At 46.5% G+C, this 20,532-nt stretch overlaps 1 protein-coding gene across 1 annotated transcript in view; it reads right to left on the reverse strand.

Annotated features, from left to right (window-relative positions):
- Positions 1-20,098, reverse strand: part of USP22 (ubiquitin specific peptidase 22) — a 40,940-nt gene extending 20,842 nt beyond the window's left edge. Inside the window, exons 1-2 of the mRNA XM_032841224.1 lie at positions 19,725-20,098; positions 164-296 (exon numbers count right to left, since the gene is read on the reverse strand). Of these exons, the coding sequence (XP_032697115.1) occupies positions 164-296; positions 19,725-19,895 (304 nt within the window). The 5' untranslated portion in view covers positions 19,896-20,098. The remainder of the gene's footprint in view (positions 1-163; positions 297-19,724) is intronic.
- Positions 20,099-20,532: the final 434 nt, after the last annotated feature.

The following is a 20,532-nucleotide window of genomic DNA, read 5'->3' on the forward strand; positions in this document are numbered from 1 at the left end:
GTCCATCGGCCCTGGGAGTCCCACGTGTTTCAGCGGCCCTGACTTTCAGCGGAACTTCACAGCAGCCCCTGGGAAGAGGGCTGCCGCAAGCCCCAGGGCAGGGATCAGAAGGGCCGGTGGGGGACGCTGCACCAGGGACATGCGTAGGGGGAGGGGGGCTCACCCAGGTTGTGCCGCTTGGACTTGGCGTGTTCATGGATGTGTTTCTTTGTGAAGCAGCCGAAGAAGACACAGTGCAGGCAGGAGTGAAGCCGGTTCAGGTGGACGCCACAGACGTGGCAGACGCACGACTTCGCCTGAAATTGAGAGCAGAGAGTTAGAAACCAGGTGCCCTCGGAGAGAGAGTGGCCAAGCAAAGTGATCGGTAACGGACATGGCGACGGGAGGAAGCAAAATCACGGTATCAGAAATCACGGTATCATGAGCCTCACTCAACAAGAGTTTCAACGGCTCCGAAGGGTACTCCAGCTCATTTAGCTCAAAACTATCAGCTCCACGTAAGAAAGCTCAGCCCACAGCCTCAACTACCAAACCCAGCAGGCTGCTCAGAGGTTTGCCACATGAAGCTTTAGGAGTCTCCGCCTGAGCCCTGACGGGGAGCCACCAACGCTCTCGGCTCCTGTCCCCGTTTCAGACCAGCAACTCGCAGCCTTGCCAACCCCTGCCAGGGACATCACTGTATGTTTGCTATTCCAGCTCCCACCACCAAAGCCAATTCAGCAGCCATCCATCAACCAGTAGAGAGGACATGAGTCAAAGTGATACAGAATAACAAGAAAAAGAAACTTTGTTGCCAAGAGTTAGACCGCAGAAACCTAAATTTGTAATCTCAGCCCATGTGAGCAGTGATAATTCTTACACACCCAAACCACCCCAAAACACCACTGTTTCCAGCACAATATGACCTCGACACTGTAGTAGTAACTCTAAACTCCCTACAGGCATCAAAGTGAATTTCCGGCCTCTGAGACGACGCCCTGGTGTCGGATTTTCCTCTGTGATAGGGGGGCATGGAGCTGGGCCAGGAGGAAATAAACTGGGTACCGGGAAGGGGAAGGTTAAGACAGAGCGCGCTGTCGACACACACACTCCACACTACCCGCTGAAGGCACCAGACACCGGGCCGTGGGCTGAAAGTGGCCACATCTGAAAGATGCCATACCCCAGTCAAGGCTCACCACCGCCCGCTGGGGATGGTTCTGGGCTCTTCTGGAAGTTACTAGTGTATATGTTTGACCACTAAGCCTGTGTGTGTGTGTGTGTGTGACACACACAGAATGTGGACAAGGACGTGCCTAACCCCAAGCGGCCCCTCAGCCTGGAGGCAGCCCCAAGTTTCCCACCGCACGCACAAGATCAAGTCAGGTGCCAAGCCATGTGGTGACAGGCTGTGCAATCACCTCGAATGGGTGGCACGGAGGGAGGAGAGGCTCTGGGGACGAGGCTCAAACCATATTTACCTAAAACATGAATCAATGTTTTCACCTAGCTGGTAACTGCCTGCAGGGAAGCCGCGAGCGTAAACTGGGGGAAGCAGAGCAAGTGCACATTACCTGGGCAGGGATGGCGCCTCAACCAGCACAGAGCCCTATGGCCAAAGCCCAAAGTCAGAAGACAAACTAGACGAGCTCCTCTCCCTGGCCTGTCCCCAACTTGTGCAGTCTCTCAAATAAATAAATCCTCAAGACAAAAACAAAAAAATAAATGAATAAAATGCCGTATTAGTAGAAATAGTAGTTATATCTATTGATTCTTCTAATGATAAATCAAAGAAATTAGGTAACCATAATTGTTTTTAGGAATATAGGGGACATTTTTAAATTACACATTTAGCTATAGTTGATGTAAGCAAGTGGTACTTCCAGGCATCATGGAAAAATTTCCCTTTAGCTATAAATACTGTAAGCGAGAGATTCCTGGAGATTTAGTTATAACCATGAGTGGGAATCCATTTACTATTCACTACAATTACAGACACAAAACACTGAATAAGAGGAAAGATTAAGAGGTGTCTTTTATTTTTATCACTCAGGATATTTTTTAAATTATTTTTAAAGATTTTATTTATTTATATTCCAGAGAGAAAGAGCATGCACAAGCAGGGGGAGCAGCAGGTGGAGGGAGAGGCAGGCTCCCTGCGGAGCAAACACCCCCCATGCGGACTCCGGTCCCAGGATGCTAGGATCATGATCCAAGCCAAAGGCAGACACTAACCAACTAAGCCACTTGGGCATCCCATCACTCAGGATATTTAAAAAAACTGATATTTAGAATTCCTCCATGGGACACCTGGGTGGCTCAGTGAGTTAAGTCTCTGCCTTGGGCTCAGGTCATGGTCTCAGGGTCCTGGGATCAAGCCCCACGACTGGCTCTCTGCTCAGCAAGAAGCCGGCTTCTCCCTCTCGCTGCCTGCCTCTCTGCCTACTTGTGATCTCTCTCTCTCTCTCTCTCTGTCAAATAAATAAATAAATAAATAAATAACCTTTAAAAAAAAATCTTCCATGTACTTAAAACAGTAAATCCAATTCTATTTATGTAACAAAAAAAATTCCAGAATACCATTACCTTGAAAATACAAGCTTACTGGATAATTACATAACTAACACAATCTTGCCTTAAAACACAAAAAAACTTAAAAAAAAAATTTATTGAGAGAGAGAGAGAGAGAGAGAGGTAGGGGCAGAGGGAGGGAGTCCTCAAGCAGACTCAAGCTCATGCTCCTGAGCACGGAGCCCGACTTGGTCCTCCATCCCACGACGAGAGCTGAAATCAAGATCTGGATGTTCAGCCAAGAGAGCCAGCCGGGTGCCTCAAAACCCAGGTCAAGTTTTTTATTTTATTTTTTTTTAAAGATTTTATTTAGTTATTAGACAGAGGTCACAAGTAGGCAGAGAGGCAGGCAGAGAGAGAGGAGGAAGCAGGCTCCCCGCTGAGCAGAGAGCCCGATGTGGGACTCAATCCCAGGACCCTGAGATCATGACCTGAGCCGAAGGCAGAGGCTTTAACCCACTGAGCCACCCAGGCGCCCCCGGATCAAGTTTTTTAAAAAGATAAAAGGTAAGCCCTGAACTTTCAATGTAAAAATATTTTGAATTTCATGGAAGAGAAACCTGTCTGAGGAAAAAGATCCTCCAGAAGTCAGCTGCACAAACACTACGGCAACTGTAAGGAAGCAGAGAGCTCCAACGGAAAACACGGAAACCGATCATGTCCCGAAGCCACCGGGTCAGGGGAAGAAAGCCTCAAATATAAATAAATGCACACACATACTCACACTTCAGCTAGGTATTTTTCATTTAAATAAAGCCCATGGTCGGGGCACCTGGGTGGCTCAGTCGGTTAAGCATCTGATTCTAGATTTCGAGTCAGGTCGTGATCTCTCGTGAGAGATCCCCGTCTTGGGCTCTGCACTGGGTGTGGAATCTGCCTGGGATTCTCTCTCTCCCTCTCCCCCTGCATGCGTGTACATGTGCACACACTCTCTGATCTCAAATAAATAAATAAATAAAATAATTTTTAAAATAAATAAATAAAGCCCATGCTCGATACTCATGTTAAGGCACACATTAGATTTTACTAACTGGAGCTCCCCTGGCATGTTCACCGTGGATATAGGTCATGAATCTATTATCCATAAACACCAATGACCTGCCACACCCCCTAGCCACGAACAGTTAATTCATTCATGCTTCCTATACAATAATGGACATCAACGGATACCTCTTATAAGCCACTGAGTCCAACACCAAGAGAGACACGTGAGGAACAATGGGAGCCCGCTTAAGGGATTCCCACTAGACAATTTTGGTACAATTTGAGCATAAAAATGAGTAACAACAAGAATAGATTATATACTAAATAAAAAAGAATTCTCAAGTCTATTCTGATACTAATACTACACAAACACACACACACAGTATCTTAATGGTCTTCTTCCCTAGAGAATTCCATCTAATCAATGTAGTAGGAAAGACAAAAATACACACGCAAAATCTTCATTTTCTAATCAACACCGTAATAATGGATTCAGGCAATGATCACCAGATGCTAAAACCACAGAGAGAAAAGTACTGAGTCATTCACAATAGCTAAAAGGGAGAAGAAAAACCCCAAATTTCCATCAATGAATGAACGAATATGCAAATATAGTATAGCCACACAACGGAGTATTACTCAGTCATAAAAAAGGAATGAAACTGCAACAACACAGATGAACGTTGAGAACATAAAGCTAGTGAAAGCAGCTGACACTGAAAGTCATGTAGTGTGATTCCATTCACATGAAATATGAAGAATATTAGTTCTTTGTAGAGACAGAACAGAAATCAGAGGCTGCCACCAAGGACTGAAGAGGGAATGGGGAGGATAAAAGTTACTTGGGGGCACCTGGCTGGCTCAGTAGGAGGACCATGCCACTCTTGATCTCAGGGTTGAATTCGAGCCCCATGCTGGGTGCAGAGATCAGTTAAAAATAAAATCTTAAAAAAAAAAAGTGATCTGAAACTTTGCAGATGTGGGGTGATGATCGTACAACATCATGAACACAGTGACTTGTTCGTTTTATTTATTTTTGAATTGCTCATTTCAAAGTTAATTTTTATGTGAATTTCACCTCAATAAAAAGATACATTAAATTTCCTTTTTTTTTTTTTAAGATTTTGTTTATTTATTTATTTGACAGAGATCACAAGTAGGCAGAGAGGCAGGCAGAGAGAGAGAGGAGGAAGCAGGCTCCCTGCTGAGCAGAGAGCCCGATATGGGGCTCGATCCCAGGACCCTGGGATCATGACCCGAGCCGAAGGCAGAGGCTTTAACCCACTGAGCCACCCAGGCGCCCCAGATACATTAAATTTCTTATATGCATGTGTACATGTGTGTACGTGTCTACATAGGTCTGGATGTCTGTACAATGGAGCAGAGGATATTTAGTTTCAAAGTATCACCCCAGAGACTACTTTTGTTGATTAAAAGAGAAAAGGTTACCTTTAGAACAAAGAACTCTGGCCAACAAGCACCACCTCATCCAAACCTTAACATCCCCCAAAGAAACCGACATACATGAGAGAAGTGTGTATACCGAGGACACCAGAAGACACACAAAGGAATATCATAACTGTAATACCCAAACCTGAAAATAAAAATATTTGGCAGAAGCAAAAAGAATAAACTGTGGTACAGTGAGGGGAATGACCAGAGCACTGAAGGAACTCACAGTAGGACAAATCCCAGAAGCAAACACAGAGGGAGCTGGCCACAGAGAAGCACGTACTGCAGGTTTCAGTCATATGAAGTATTGAGGCAGGCAAAGGTCACCAGCTGGTTATGGAAGGGCGGATGGGGGCAGCGGCAGGAAAGGGCTTGCAGGGGACATCATGTGGAGTACTGGGTGCAGTCCACAAGGACAGGAGTGTGTTCACTTTAGAAAAACTCACCAGGAGTGTGCCTTAACAGGAGGGATAAAAAGCCATAACACAAAATAGTAAACACATCGATAACAGATGCGGTTTGCGGTCATACTGAGAGACATAAACCAAATGCTGTGCAATTTAAAAGGAGAACCGCCACACCTGATTGAGGAGGACGAGAGAACTCTGAGAAGTCTGTACACAATTTCTGCTCAAATTCCACGGAATTCTATAGGATAAATGTTTCTTACAAGGGGTATGAGTTCAGTTCAGCTGGAGAAGAGAACTAACTCCAAGTGGGAAGACCTACTCTTCCGAAGAACAAGAAGTAAAGTGTGTAAGGTCGGACCTCACTTCCTTCTCTGGGTGACCAGGTTCAACACCTCTAAAGAACACTGAGGAAGCTCTTCTGGAGGCGGCTGAGCGCTTGCCACTGAAGGGCTGTTACTGAGCTGACAGATGCAACAGCTGTGAGACCAATTCTCCAACAGTCATTGAGCAGCCTGCCAACCAACCAGACACTAACCACAGAGAGCTGGAAACGGTCTCTGACGCGGACTTTTGTCATTTGTATCAGTACGGTCCATTACAGGTCGAAGTCACGCAGGCAACCAGGAAACTGGGTTCTTTATTCTACTGCAAAGTCATTACAAACAACACACGTGGCCAGTGCCTGGGGTTCGGGACAGCACAGCTCCAGATCCTACAACAAGCCATCACTGACTCCCACGAGGAGTTCGTAAGATCTGTGTCCTGAGTTCATTGACCCCGAAGGTGGAGCACAAAACCCAGAGTGGCTGGACATAACCCTGGACGCCCCGAGAAGCAGCACATGTGGTACCCACGTTTGCAGGTCTGACAATGAATCTCAGAATGATAAAATAAAGGCAAGTGCTTAGTCCTGCCAAGTACGAGTGAAAATAATTAGGTAGATGTCCATTATTTCCTCACAGCCAGCTCCCAATTAATTCTTTAAAGATCTTGCATTCAGCTGTGGCCCACTCAACATCGGTTCAAGGGCACAGGAGCGGCTCACTTCCAGCTTCCACCACCTCGCTGTGAGATACAGCAAGTTACAGGATTCTCCCCACCTCCATGCGGTGACTTTTCTACCTCACACAGGCTACCACCACGGTTGAATGATCCGATGCTTTTTAGTGTACTGAGGACAGTGCCTGTATGTGTTAGGGATTAGCAATGGGCTCATGGTGGCTCCCCAAAAGGTGTGTCCCCGTCTTAATCTCCAGAACCTGAGAATGTTACCTTAGGTGGGAAATTCTGCATATGTAATTAAGTTAAGGGTGCTGAGATGAGATTACACTTGATTAGGGTGGTGGGCCCTAAATGCCAGCCTGAGTGTCCTTGGGAAGGTCACAAAGACCTTGGGCAAAGGAATGAAGGCCAGGTGAAGGAGGCAGACACTGGAAGGTGGGGGGCTGGAGCTGGCACAGGCCAGAATTGTTCCTCCCTTTGAGCCTCTGGACGGCGTGGTCCTGCCAACGCCAGGGGCTTTTGTGGGCTTTTGGCCTCCAGTACTTGTTCTAACCGCCCCCCCCCCCCAGTTTGTGGTCACTTGTTTTTTTTTGTTTTTGTTTTTTTTTTTTAAAGATTTTATTTATTTGTTAGAGAGAGAGAGAGCACATGGGAGCATAGGCAGACAGAGTATCAGGCAGAGGCAGAGGGAGAAGCAGGCTCCCTGCTGAGCAAGGAGCCCGATGTGGGACTCGATCCCAGGATGCTGGCATCATGACCTGAGCCGAAGGCAGCTGCTCAACCAACTGAGCCACCCAGGCGTCCCTGTGGTCACTTGTTAAAGCAGCTGTAGGAAAGAATACAGAGTTCATGTTAGCTAGTAGGACTCTAACCCACTCCTACTGACACTGAAAAGGTTAGGACACCTGTGTACCACACACTACTGGTCTGAATGGGCCAGGGAGAGGCACAGGGGTGCCAGGGTTCCTCCCTCAGCTCATCCTGTTGAGGAGGCGGCACTGGCCACTGCCCTGGATCGGGAGAGGCAGCAGAATTCTGGAGGCTGGCGGGGGTTCGGGGAAACTCTATCTGGAGTCTACTGCTCCTGGAGTTCTTGCAAGGATTTCTGTATTAAATCCCTTTCTCCCATATATTAATTCAAGTAGATTTAGTAGCCTGCAAGGAAATCCTGAAACACAGATAGGATTTTACTGACAGGAAAAGCAGATAGGGGTCAATAATTTGACAGTTCTGTTTGCATCCACATGGATAAAGCTAGAGAGGATTATGCTAAATGAAATAAGTCAATCAAAAAAAGACAAATACCCTATGATTTCACTCCTGTGTGGAATTTAAGAAACAAAACAAATGATCAAGGCAGGGGGAGAGGCAGACCAAGAAACAGACAAGTACGGAGAATGAACCAGGGGTTACCAGAGGGACAGGGGTGGGGCGATGGGGATTAAGGGGGCACTTGTGATAAACATGGGAGTTGTATGGAAGGACTGCCTCACTGTATTATAGATCTGAAATTAGTATTATGGTATATGTTAACTGGATTTTAAATAAAAACTTAAAGAATGGGGTGCCTGAGTGGCTCAGTGGGTTAAGCCTCTGCCTTCCACTTGGGTCATGATCCCAGAGTCCTGGGATCCAGCCCCACATAGGGCTCCCTGCTTGACGGAGAGCCTGCTTCTCCCTCTCTCTCTGCCTGCTGGTCTGCCTACTTGTGCTCTCTCTTCCTGTCAAACAAATAAAATCTTAAAAAAAAAAGAAAGAAAGAAAGAAAAGAAAACAGTTCTGAGCTTACATAGTGTAAGAAATGCAGAGAAAGTCCATTCATTCAGCCCTAATACTATTTCCCTGGATACCCTAATCTCTATGATCTTCCTTCTCATACCCTCCTCCCCACCCCAAGAAGGATGGGGCGGGGGCAGACAGGGCCTATGAAGTCGGAGATGACTCAGTTGTACCGTGAATTTTGAGCTCAGCTTAAAGAAAGAAAGCGACAACCACAACACAGCACCTTGCGAGGTAACGCACAACTTCTCACCACTAGTCTATTAACATCTGACAACTGTAAGGAGGTAAGTTTAATTGTTTCTTATTCTCTTCAATGACTTTTTCAAGGGCTCAAAATACTCTTCTACCATCACAGACTCTGGTATGAGCAAAGGGACAGGAATAAGTATTCCATTTTCCACGCAAACTGAGGCACTAAAAGGCAAATACTTAAATGAAACAATCTCCTCAAATGTCCCAACCTCAGAAAGCTACACTCGGGTCTCGGAATCTCTGCTCCAATAGATCTGTTTACTCCACTCCCTCCGGTACAAAAGGGAAAGTGAGACAACTGCGAAGGAAGAAATACACAGTTTGGTTTTCCTTCCAAGTTCCAAGAACAAAGGTCTTAAAACCCTTGGAATTTAAGTGACCTTATTGATAAACGTGTCTTTTGTTATTCAAACAAGTCCCTTTCAACCCAGCTGAAGTTTATGTTAATGAGCTGATTTTTGAAAGGCTTCTGGAGAGCCTCCGGATGGGGTCAGGGTGCCAGGGAGCCCACCAGGCCATTAAAGACCTGGAACTCTCAGCCCCACTCCAACCTCCACCAGTCGCCAATGATTTAATCGATCATGCCTCTGTAACAGTCTAATCAGTGTCTGCTTAATCGATCAGAACTATGTAATGAAGCCTTCGTAAAAATGCTACAGGACAGGGTTCAGAGGGCTTCTGGGTTGGTTAATGCATCCATGTGATGTGGGAAAGAAACAAAGGCAGAAGAAAAATTATTAAATTTCCTTACTACTTCACAGCCCACTGACAAAATCCTTGAAACAGTGACACTCCTCTAGGAACTCAGGTGCTTCAGTGTTAATACTTTGCTAGGGGCAAAAGGCAATCTTAGGCCACCTGACCCCCAGGATCCTTTAAGTCTACTTTAACATATAAAAATTCCTTTGGGAGGGACGCCTGGGTGGCTCAGTTGGTTAAGCAGCTGCCTTCAGCTCAGGTCATGATCCCAGCGTCCTGGGATCGAGTCCCACATCGGGCTCCTTGCTCGGCGGGGAGCCTGCTTCTCCCTCTGCCTCTGCCTGCCTCTCTGTCTGCCTGTGCTCGCTCACTCTCTCTCCCTCTGTCTCTGACAAATAAATAAATAAAATCTTAAAAAAAAAAAAATTCCTTTGGGGGCACCTGGGTGGCTCAGTTGGTTAAGCAGCTGCCTTCAGCTCAGGTCATGATCTCAGGATCCACGAATGGAGCCCCCCTATTGTGCTCCCTGCTCAGCAAGGAGTCTGCTTCTCCCTTTTCCCCTCTGACCCTCCCCTCTGCTCATGTGTAAGTGCACACCCACTCTCCAAAAAAAATTCCTCGGGTGTCTGGATGGCTCAGTCGGGTGTCTTGCCTTTGGCTCAGGTCATGATCTTGGGATCAACCCCTGTGTCACATGGTGTATGGGGAGGGGTTGGGGTGGGGGGGGTCCCTGCTTGGCAGGGAGTCTACTTCTCCCTCTCCCTCAGTCTCTCCTCCTGCTTGTGCTGTCTCTGTCCCTCTCAAATGAATAAATAAAATCTTTACAAATAAATTAAATAATTTTAAAAATTCCTTTGGAAATTTCTTTTATCTCTACCCCCCAAAATATATATTGGCAATCATCCCTCAAGCATATGACCCACAGATATTACATCTGCAGGATCTCCAGGCTAAGGTTTTATTAGACGGTAATAAATAACCTTTTCCCAACAACAGCTAGACCCCTCAAGGTGCTAGAAACCCTGCTTCCAAAATTCCTTAGAGACTTAACGCTGTCCCTAACCCCCACCCACCTTGAAGGTATATAATGGGCCACTCCTCATGACCCCAGTACAGCTTTCTGTCCTGTCCCTGTGCTTTAATAAAATCACCTTTCTGCCCCCAAAGACAATTCAAGAATTCTTTCTTGGCCACTGGCTTCAAACCCTCGCATCTTTCCTACTCATATGCACTGGGAGTGTGGTGCATCCCGACTCCACTGGAACAAAGCTGCCATGCCCAGGGTCCTCCCAGACCCCTCCCTATGTACCTCTTCATCTGGCTGTTCGTCTTACACTTTATAGTATCTTTTACAGTAAACTGGTAAGCGAAAGTAAATGTTTCCCTGAGTTTTGTGAACTTTTTTTTTTTTTTTTTTTTTTAACACTTTGGGAGAGTGAGCAAGTGAGAATGAGCCGGGAGAAGGCAGGGGCAGAGCCAGAGGGAGAAGCCGACTCTTACTGAGGAGGGAGCCTGATACGGGACTCGATCCCAGGACCCTGAGATCATGACCCTGGCCGAAGGCAGACACTCAAACAACTGAGCCACCCAGGCGCCCCAGTTTTGTGAACCATTTTAACAAACTCCCAAATCCAAGGAAGGCATCCTAATCAGCTGCAAGCACAGGTGCCAGTCTGGACTTGGGACTGGTGTGTGAAGCAGGAGCAGTGCTCTGGATCGGAACCGTTAACCTGTATAATCTTAACATGTCTCCAGGAAGTGTCCGAGTTGAGTCTAATTTGTACAACATACAGTTGCTGTCTGCGAGATTAGAGAATTACTTGGTGATGTTGTAAAACAGTCCAGAATAAATCAGTGGGAGCACAAACTGCAGACTCAAAGTAACCTAATTTCAAGGCCCAAATTTCATGTTCCCAATCAGTACCCTTACATAGGTTAGGAGACTTACCTGCCACACCGACTTAAAACGTATATCGTGAGTACCAACATCAAGTGAAATTATGTATGAAAAATGCTTTACAGAATACAAAATGCTTTGTAAATATAAAGCATTATTATCATAAATGAGAAATCAGAGACACTCAAGAGAGACTGGGGGGACCTGGGTGAGTCACACTTTTGGGGAGAAGCAAGGGCAAAATCCCCACGGTACTGACCAGCTTGGGCTAGTTTTTCTTTCCCTTGGGCTATTCTCAATTCAAATTCCACATCACCTCCCAACTCTCAGTGTAACCGTGTATAGGGAGTGATCAGATTATCCGAAACCCTCATTTTAACCTCCTTTTTCCACTTTATTCCCCAAAGTCTTTTACCAGAGCTGCTGGTAAATAGTAATAAAAGCTACTGATTCTGGCTCAATTTCAGTCTCCGCTGCAGGAATCTGTCAACATAAGGTGAGCGGCAAGAAACAAACCTCAGATATCTGCTTAAGGTAGGTCATTCCAGTACCTGAAAACTGAGTTTAACTTAATCTTAACTTTAACATCACAAAGGGAAACCATAATATATGCAAATCTGTAAGTAACCAGTTAGCTGGTCAGAAGATGCCAGAATGCAAAGCAGGCCATGACCAAAAAATCTGACTGTATGACAAATAAATGTATGTGATAATGCCCATGTAGGTAGAGTGTATGAGACAACACGCCTAAGTAACATGGAAATGAACGTAGGGTGTAAAATGAAAGGCAAAAGGAGCCACATGTAAGCCAGGTGATAACACTGCTCCCCAAGGAGGGGAAGAGCAACAATTCTGAAACCGCTGCTGGGAGGGGAAATTTTTTCCTCTACCCTCCAAGATTCTTCCAAGGGGCCTAAGATTTAAATCAATGTGAGACAGACTAACAAAAGCAAAAAAAAAAAAAAAATTATGTGCACACGGAGACCAATACTGACATTAAGACCCAAAGAAATGACAAAAGCTGGCAGAGAGACAATAAATCTGAGTGGAACTGACAGGAGACTTATGTTCAGGACCTGCAATTAATAAGGAATTAAACACAGATTTGGGGCTGGGCCTGAAACTGGTAAAAAGTAATAAAGGTTATACAGCTTTCTCGGTTCTAAAACCGCTATCTCTGCCAGAGTGTTTTTTCATGGGCCTTTTTAAAAAAAAAAAAAAAAAAAGATTTTATTTATTTAGTTGACACAGAGAGAGAGAGAGATCACAAGTAGCCAGAGGCAGGCAGAGAAAGACCGGGAAGCAGGCTCCCTGCTGAGCACAGAGCGGGATTGGGGGGGGGGGGCTCGATCCCAGGACCCTGAGATCACGACCTGAGCTGAAGGCAGAGGTTTAAACCACTGAGCCACCCAGGCGCCCCTTTCATGGGCCTTTTTAAAGGAACTTTTCATTCGGAATAGACAATATGAGGAAGTGTCACATCAGGCAGCAGACTACCCTTGTCCCTATACCACTATACAAGTAAACTGAAATAAAACAGGTAAGTACATGGATGGCGGGCAGTTTCAGAGAAGCTACAGGTAAGCAAGAGGAGAAGGCTAGAATAATCCACGTAGTACTGGATTAGAGTTGGAGACGTCACTATGAACTCAGGTCTTGTTTAATAAGGCTGGGGATGAACAACCACAGACATGTGTGTACATGAACCTATATATACACGTTTGTTTTTTAGTTCTGTCCCCTGAGGGCTGGGAAGCCACTTCACTGGGATCAACAGGTACAGCCATGGCCCAAATCGTAAATTCTAACTCTAGTCTCCAATAAAAGGAACTAGGGCCCCTTGGAGAAATGGCAGATGCTAACACCAGGGCAGAAAATATACAATATAAGCCTAGAAACTCACAGTACCAGAAAGAAAGGAAGTCCTCAAAAATAACCATAAACCAAACACTGGTAAGGGTATGTCAGAGTGACAGAGAAGACAACTGGAAGAGCTCCCATCGGCTAAAGCTGGAACAGTCTGAGCAACAAAACAGAATACTGGATTATAACCCATGGTATGAAGTATCTGTAAATCTATGCCAACACAAAACACTGAGTAAATACTAAATGAGTGAGAAAGGACAGATCTTTCTCAGAGGAAAAGTCCAAATAATTTCTGTAGTTACCCTGACCTCAAGAGGTAGAGCATAACTGCTCACTCCTTAAGCGTGACCTATGCAAGTGACTCTGCTCCAAAGAGGATACTATGGAAAGGAGGAGGAAAAAGTCACTTTACTGCTGAGCAGGATGAGAGCCACGTGGTCAAGCTCACCACCTATATTTGTAAGTCAACCCCTTCACCCTTGACAGAGCTTGGTAAGGGCACAACACCTCTCTGGTCTTCCCAAAACCCACAACCACAGCTATGAACCATGAGGAAATCAGACAAGCCCAAACTGAGGGTCGTTCTACGAAATACCTGAGCGACAGGTATTTTAGAATAGCAACAGGTACTTAGAAGCCTCAAAGCTTCTAAAGTCATCGAAAACAAAGAAAACGTAAGCAAATATCACAATCCAGAGGAGCCAACGGAGACATGACTATGAAATGTAATGTGGAATCCTGAACAGGATGCTGAGAAAGAAAAAGGAGACCAGGGAAAAACTAATGGGATCTGAATGAAGTAGGACTTTCAGTTAATAACAATGTATCAAGCGTTGTCATTGGTTTGTTATTGGTAACAATAAGAGGTTAACAATCAGGGAGACTGGAGGGGGGGTGGTCTGAATAAAATGGGTGCATTGTCATCAAAGATGGACATTGTTAATATTTTATTACAGTCTGCAAGATGGTACCATTGGGGGGAGCTGCGTGAAGGGTACAGGGATCTCTATGAATTATTTTTTACAATAGCATGTCAATCTATGATTATCTCAAAAGAAATTTTTTTTTCCATTCTGAACTTTTAATTGGAATGACCTGTCCCCTGCTTAGTATGAATTGTATGATATCTTGCTGTAAGGATTTGAGAGATTCAAGGCATTGATAAATAAAGCGGAAGTTAATTCCTCAAGAGAACAGAGTTTGAAGGAAAAAGTGTACTTAAAAAAAAAAAAAAAAAGACATACTGTGGCGCCTGGGTGGCTCAGTGGGTTAAGCCTCTGCCTTCGGCTCAGGTCATGATCTCAGGGTCCTGGGATCAAGTCCCACGGGGCGCTCTGCTCGGCAGGGAGCCTGCTTCCCCTCTCTCTCTGCCTACTTGTGATCTCTCTGTCAAATAAATTTTTAAAAATCTTAAAAAAAAAAAAAAGACACACCCAAAAAATGAACTGAACTGAAAAAAAGAAAGAAAGAGAAAAAAAGAAAGAAAAAAACCAAAAAACCCAGAGTGGGCTCAGCAGCATTCTCAACGTCATGATTAGGTGCCAGGCTGAGTCAATGAGGACTAACCAACCTGTCTCAAAGGTGAAGCCAGCAACACACGAACATCTAATGGTTCTCAGTTCACGATCTCCCAGTGTGTCCTGTAAGGCACCAATGGCAGAACTGTTTTCCCCCAAGTATGATTTCTACTAAAAAGTTCAAATGAAATCAAAGAGATTTATTCAGATCTGAAGGGATAGATCTTGGGACTCCAGAGCTAAAACAGCACTTTAAAAAGACATGACCAGTGCACATCCTGGACTAGTACATCTTTTTCTGAAACACATGGCAAAGTACCACCGACTGACTCAAGAGAAGTAAGACCATTTTCCAGCTGCAATGACTTCTGTTTCCATAGGACAACCAAACACCTGAGCCACACTTGTACAACCTGACTTTTAAGAGCTCCTCTCATCGAGGCAAGCATCCACTGGCTAGTGATCTGTGTTTGTTGCTTGGTAAAGATTCAAAATGAAAGGGCATTACACTTGTACTCTCTGAAACTATACTACCTTAAATTTGTATGTTTCAGGCACCCGGGGGGCTCAGTGGGTTAAGCAACTGCCTTCAGCTCAGGTCGTGAACCTGGAGTCCCAGGACTGAGGCCCACTTCAGGCTCCCTGCTCAGCGGGGAGTCCACTTCTCCCTCTGACCTTCCCCCCTCTAATGCTTTCTCTCATTGTCAAATAAATAAATAAATAAATACATACATACATATTTAAAACAAACTTTTATCTTTCATACTTAGTTTTTGTACTTGTCTCCTTTTGGCCACCTCCCTCTCCATGTTTTTCCACACAAAAAAGTGCTTTTTAAAGGCATCTCAGGTTTAATGTTAAGTAGACAAATCACATTTCGATCCCTTGGCAACAAAAACATACATAAAAATGACTTGCTGAAGATTATTCCTTCTTTAAACTGATTACCAGGCTAAAGTTTTACAAATTCTTAGTAAATCCTCCAAACCGAAAGCTTGAAAGGGGAAAATACACAGTACTGTTTGCATCCAATGGAATATTAAGGGCACAGCTCAACAGATCCGTATGCATGGGCAGTAAGTGAAAGACGGAAGCAAGATACACAGCATATATGTTTACATAAATAGAAACACATAACTTTGCTTTATATGCAGATTTATAATTTTTTAAAAGATTTATTTATTTACTTCACAGAGAGAGAGGGAGAGACACCACAAGTAGTCAGAGTAGTAGGGAGAGGGAGAGGGAGAAGCAGCTCCCCACTGAGCAGGGAGCCTAATGCAGGGCTCTATTCCACATGCTGGGATCCTGACCTGAGCCCAAGGCAGATGCTTAACCAACTGAGCCACCCTGGTGAACCTGTGATTTTTAAAGAAATCTCTGAAGACCCAGGCAGCAAACATATCTTAACAGTGGTTGTGTGGGGTCAGAAAAGACTCACTGTATACATATGTGCCTATAGGTTGTTTTACTTTACACATGAAGAATATATTCATATTGGGAGGTCTGGGGGGCTCAGTCAGTTGAGTGGCTGCCTTCAGCTCATGGGATGGAGTCCCGCATCACACTCCCTGCTGGACAGGGAGCCTGCTTCTCCCTCTGCCTGCCACTTTGCCTGCTTGTGCGCTCTCGCTCTCTGACAAATAAATAAAATCTTTAAGAAAGAAGTTCATATTGTCACCTCTGCAATTTAAAAAAAAAAATACACAGATTCATTCATGCATTTTACTCTTCCTCAGTAAGACTGACTGACAAGCATCTAGACTTATTTACACATTCCTGTATGTGTTCAGGCTCTAATTACCCTACATGTAAGAATTAGCACTGGGCATCTACAAATAGTCTAAATTTTAAGGCAGATATTTATTTTCTGGCTGTGTGACACCTACTATTTAATTGCCTTTTGACAATTATCATTTCCATTCCTCAAGACAGAAGCCCAGGGTTCCAGAGCAGACTCTGGGATGAAGAGAGAATGAGAGTTCCAAACAGGGAATCATTCAACTTTCTTCCAAAGGGTATCCAATTCCACATTTAAACTGTGGTGCAAAGACCACAAAGGTCAAACAACAAAATGTTAGAGTAAGAAAGGTATGACTACGGGATCTTAGAGCCCTCCGGCCTCTCACTTATTATTTCCCAGGTAAGTTTCCTTCTCTCTAGCTCCTTTCCCAAACAAAGTATTTCCCTAAGAATTTCTAACCAAAAGATTGTTTTAGGCCCCAAATTTTGTGCCTCACATAGAAACCTTCAAGGGCAGTTTACTGTCCTCCAGATTACTGACCAAACTAAACCAAAATCCGCAATGATCCAAAATTACAGGAGGCTTGACAATTCTTCATTTGTGTCAAAGTTTACCTGGTAAAAGTACTTACTACAGCTACAAAGAGGACTGTGTTGTTGTTGTTGTTGTTTTTTTTAAGATTTTCTTTATTTGTCTCAGAGAGAGCGAGAGCAAGAGCGCACACAAAAGCAGGGGGAGGGGCAGGCAGAGGGAGAAGCAGGCTCCTGGCTGAGCAAGGAGCCCCATGTGGAACTGGATCCCAGAACCCTGGGATCATGGCCTGAGCCAAAGGCAGACACTTAACTGAGTCACCCAGGTGTTCCAAGAGGGTTGTACTTTGAGGACAAGCTGCTGCAAAATTTCAGAGTCACAGAAACTGTTCAAAAAAAAGAGAGGAATGATTATTTAAAATATTTCCTGTCCTCTCAAGTATCTCTATGTTCACAATACAGTGTAGACTTTGTTATGTCATAATAACGGATAGCACTGTAAAACCTTGATGTTTTCATTGTCAGTTCCTTTTTCACACACAAACCCTAAAATGATAAGGTATTTGCTACATTCAACACATGCGAGAAAAGCAGGGCCCACTGCGGCAGCACTGAGTCCTAAATCATGGAAACACCGGAACATTTTTATATTCTGTAGTACCCAAGTCTTACTGCAATTCAAGGCTAAACTGGACAAAAAGTTACCAAATCTGATCATGTTCTTCTTACTCTGTGCCTACCAAAAGAAGAAAAAGGTGGATACAAAAACCATAACCCATTTCTACTTAGAGAAAGCTCTCCTGTTATCCAAGGCTTCATTCCTATGGTCACATTGTCGCTGAGACTTCAACCTCAAAAGGCACCTTTGTTTATTTATGGAGATTACAACTCAAACTGAAATATTTTTATAGGAGACTTCATATTATTAAAACCAAAATATACTAAGCCTACAGATCTACTGAGAATCCTACACGCCGTGAAAGGTGCATTGTTCATTGTTAAACATCAGGGTTAAACCGTTTGTCAAACCAACTCTTCCTTGGCTGGGCCACTAGAGAGTGCTAGACATACAGTTACACAGGACCAAGTGATACAAAAATTACGGCTCCCCCCCCCCCCCGCCCCCCCAAATCTGGAGCAGAGAAGACAAAGGGCATTAGGATTCCTGCTTGGTATACCACCAGAAGGTTTTGCAACACTGACAGATGTGGAGTTTGAAGTATTTATCACCACCTCTTGTCTGTCAACAGCTCAAGTCCCTTCAAGTGAGTAACAGAGATGTGCTTCAACAGCTTCCAAACTGAGTAACTGAGATTAAAGGATTAATCCAAGACATTACAGCAAACGAAAAAGTGATTCCTTCCTTTAGGAACAAAGACAAGTTAATAATGACCTTTGACTCTTTCAGCTTTGTTAAAAATTTACAGGAGAAGGGGAGGGGAGAGATAAGAAAAACGCAGGGGATTCCTAAAGCTAGGAATCCAATGTGGCGAGGACTCTTACACACACCATATAAACCTAAACCAATACACTAAAGACATGGAGCAGTAACAAGATTATCGCCCGAAGACCACCGGCTTCAGCCACGGTAGTTTTTTAGGACCACATAATTCCATTAGCAAGAATCTCCCTCTGATCTTAACAGAAATCATCTCTGATTTTAGTTCATTCTAAGAGGTAATGCTTCCCAACACCATCACTAATAAAAAGAAAGAAAACTGGTTGCTCAATCCCTACAATCTCAGTGGATGTTTAAAAAAAAAAAAAAAGTTAAAAAACCTGCAAGGTAGAAAGAGCGTAACGCACCTTCCAGCCTCACTGAACTGCAAAATCGCGTTACACTGTAACAAGATTCAGATAATACCATTATTTTCTGACTTCCACATCATTAATAAGCTTAATGGGACGTTTACCTGAAAATGGTAACACTAAATGTAATTTCCTCAACGTCTCACGGAGGTGATCAGTTTCTTACTAAAGCCTCTTAACGGAGAAGGCACGCCACTGTCCAACCTTCCCATCAAACCGATCTTTAAAAAATCCACTCCTCCATGGGGCGCCTAGGTGGCTCAGTGGGTTAAAAATCCACTCCTCCGTAGCTACAAGCAATTCTCCAAAAACACATCGTGCTGGTAACGAAATGACTTTCCCAGATACAGGTGGCTCGACTCGCTCCATTTCCAACCACTCAGCACCTCTCACCCCCTCCACCCACGTCCGGATCTGAAATGGGGCGGGGCGATGCCATCTTGCTGCATTTGCTCCTGCAGACCCTGGAGCCCGTGGTGTGCTCTGCCCAAGCACCACACAGTTGTAGCTTCACCCTAACAACTCCCGGCCGCGACACAAGGTTCCGTTTCCCTGACGCAGGTAAGCCTTCATTCACACTCCACATTAATGGGTGCTCAGTATGGTGGCAGGAGACGGACCCACAGCAAACCACCCAACATGCCCCGGAGTCTTTGTCCCTTTTCTCTGTCCCAAGTCTTCTCATTGCCCCCATTCCCTGCTCCCCGCCGAACCCTCCCCCGCGCCGGAGGGTTCCTGGGTAAGGCCTAGTGCTGGAACCTCGGACACCTTCGTTCTCCATACCAGGTTTCCACCGCCACCCCGGAGGAGAAAACCGCCCCCTTCCTAGAGCCGCCCTTGCCCACCCCCAGAACTGGACCCGCCCCAAACCCCGCCCCTGCTCCGTCTCCACCCCCGCAGTGGAGCCGGGGAGGAAGACGGGGGAGGGGAGGAGAGGCCGCGGGAGCACCGAGGCGGCGGCGAAGGGGAGGAGGAGGGGTAAAGAAAGGGGGAGGGGTAAGAAAGGGGGCAGGGAATAAGAAAGGAGAAGAGCCCTCTCGGCGCCCCCCCGCCCGTGAGCGCAGCCCGAGGAGGGTCCGCAGGAGGCTAACAAGCCCTCCCTTCCTTCGCCTCGCCCCCAACAGGGCCCAGAAGCCCCCCACCCACCCACTTGCTGGGCAACGCTGCAAAAGAGCTGCTCCCCGGCTCCTAGGTCAGCCCGCAGTTTCCCCGGGGGAGAGGGGGTCGCACCTTGCGCTTGCGAGCCTCCGCCGTGCCGCTCCACACGAAGCACTGATAGATGGCCCGCAGGTTCTGCTTCCAGTTGTCCACCTTGAAGCTGCTCAGGTGCGAGCAGCCCGGCGGCGTCACCACCAGCTCCGCGTCCATGGCCTCGGTCTCCGGCTCGGGCCGGGAGACCATGGGGGGCAAGGCCCGGCCGCGCGCGGGGGGCGGCGAGGGGGACGAGGACGACGCCAGCGCTGCGCGGGGGGCTGCTCGGCGGTGCGCCCCAGCCCACGAGCGCGGGGAACAAAGCGCGGGCGGCCGCGGGGCCGGCGGACAAAGACCCGGCTGCGCGGACGCCCAGGGGGAGGCGGCGGCGAGCCAGGCGCCGCCCGCGCAGCGCTCGCCCGGTTCGCGGAGCGCGGCGCGGGGCGGGGCGCGGAGGCCGCAGGCGGAGGTTACGTCATCCCCGGCCGGCCGCGGGCGCCGCACTGCGCAGGCTCTAGCCGCTCCCGGGCCCGCCCCGCCGTCCGCACCCCCACCCCCCCGCCCCCGACACCCGGCGCCCGCAGGCTTCGGGGCGATCCGCGCCGAGCGCGGGGCGAGGGAGTGCAGCGGAACGGAGCCCGCCCCCGCGCTTAGGCCAGCGGGGGTCGTTAGCTGTCAGTACGGGCCGCCGGGTTCAGAGAGGCCTCCCGGGAAGCTGGCCACTTGTCCTTCCCGGTCCCCTCGGAGAACTGCGGAGGCGGGGGGCAGCCGAGGATTGGGCGACGCGGTCTGTCCGTCGGGGCACTGAGCCGGTTTGCACTGGCCTGAGCTCTGCCGCAAAGAGGCG

The sequence above is a fragment of the Lontra canadensis genome, unplaced genomic scaffold, assembly GCF_010015895.1.
Source record: "Lontra canadensis isolate GAN:19392208 unplaced genomic scaffold, GSC_riverotter_1.0 scaffold122, whole genome shotgun sequence".
NCBI classification, from domain to species: Eukaryota; Metazoa; Chordata; class Mammalia; order Carnivora; family Mustelidae; genus Lontra; species Lontra canadensis.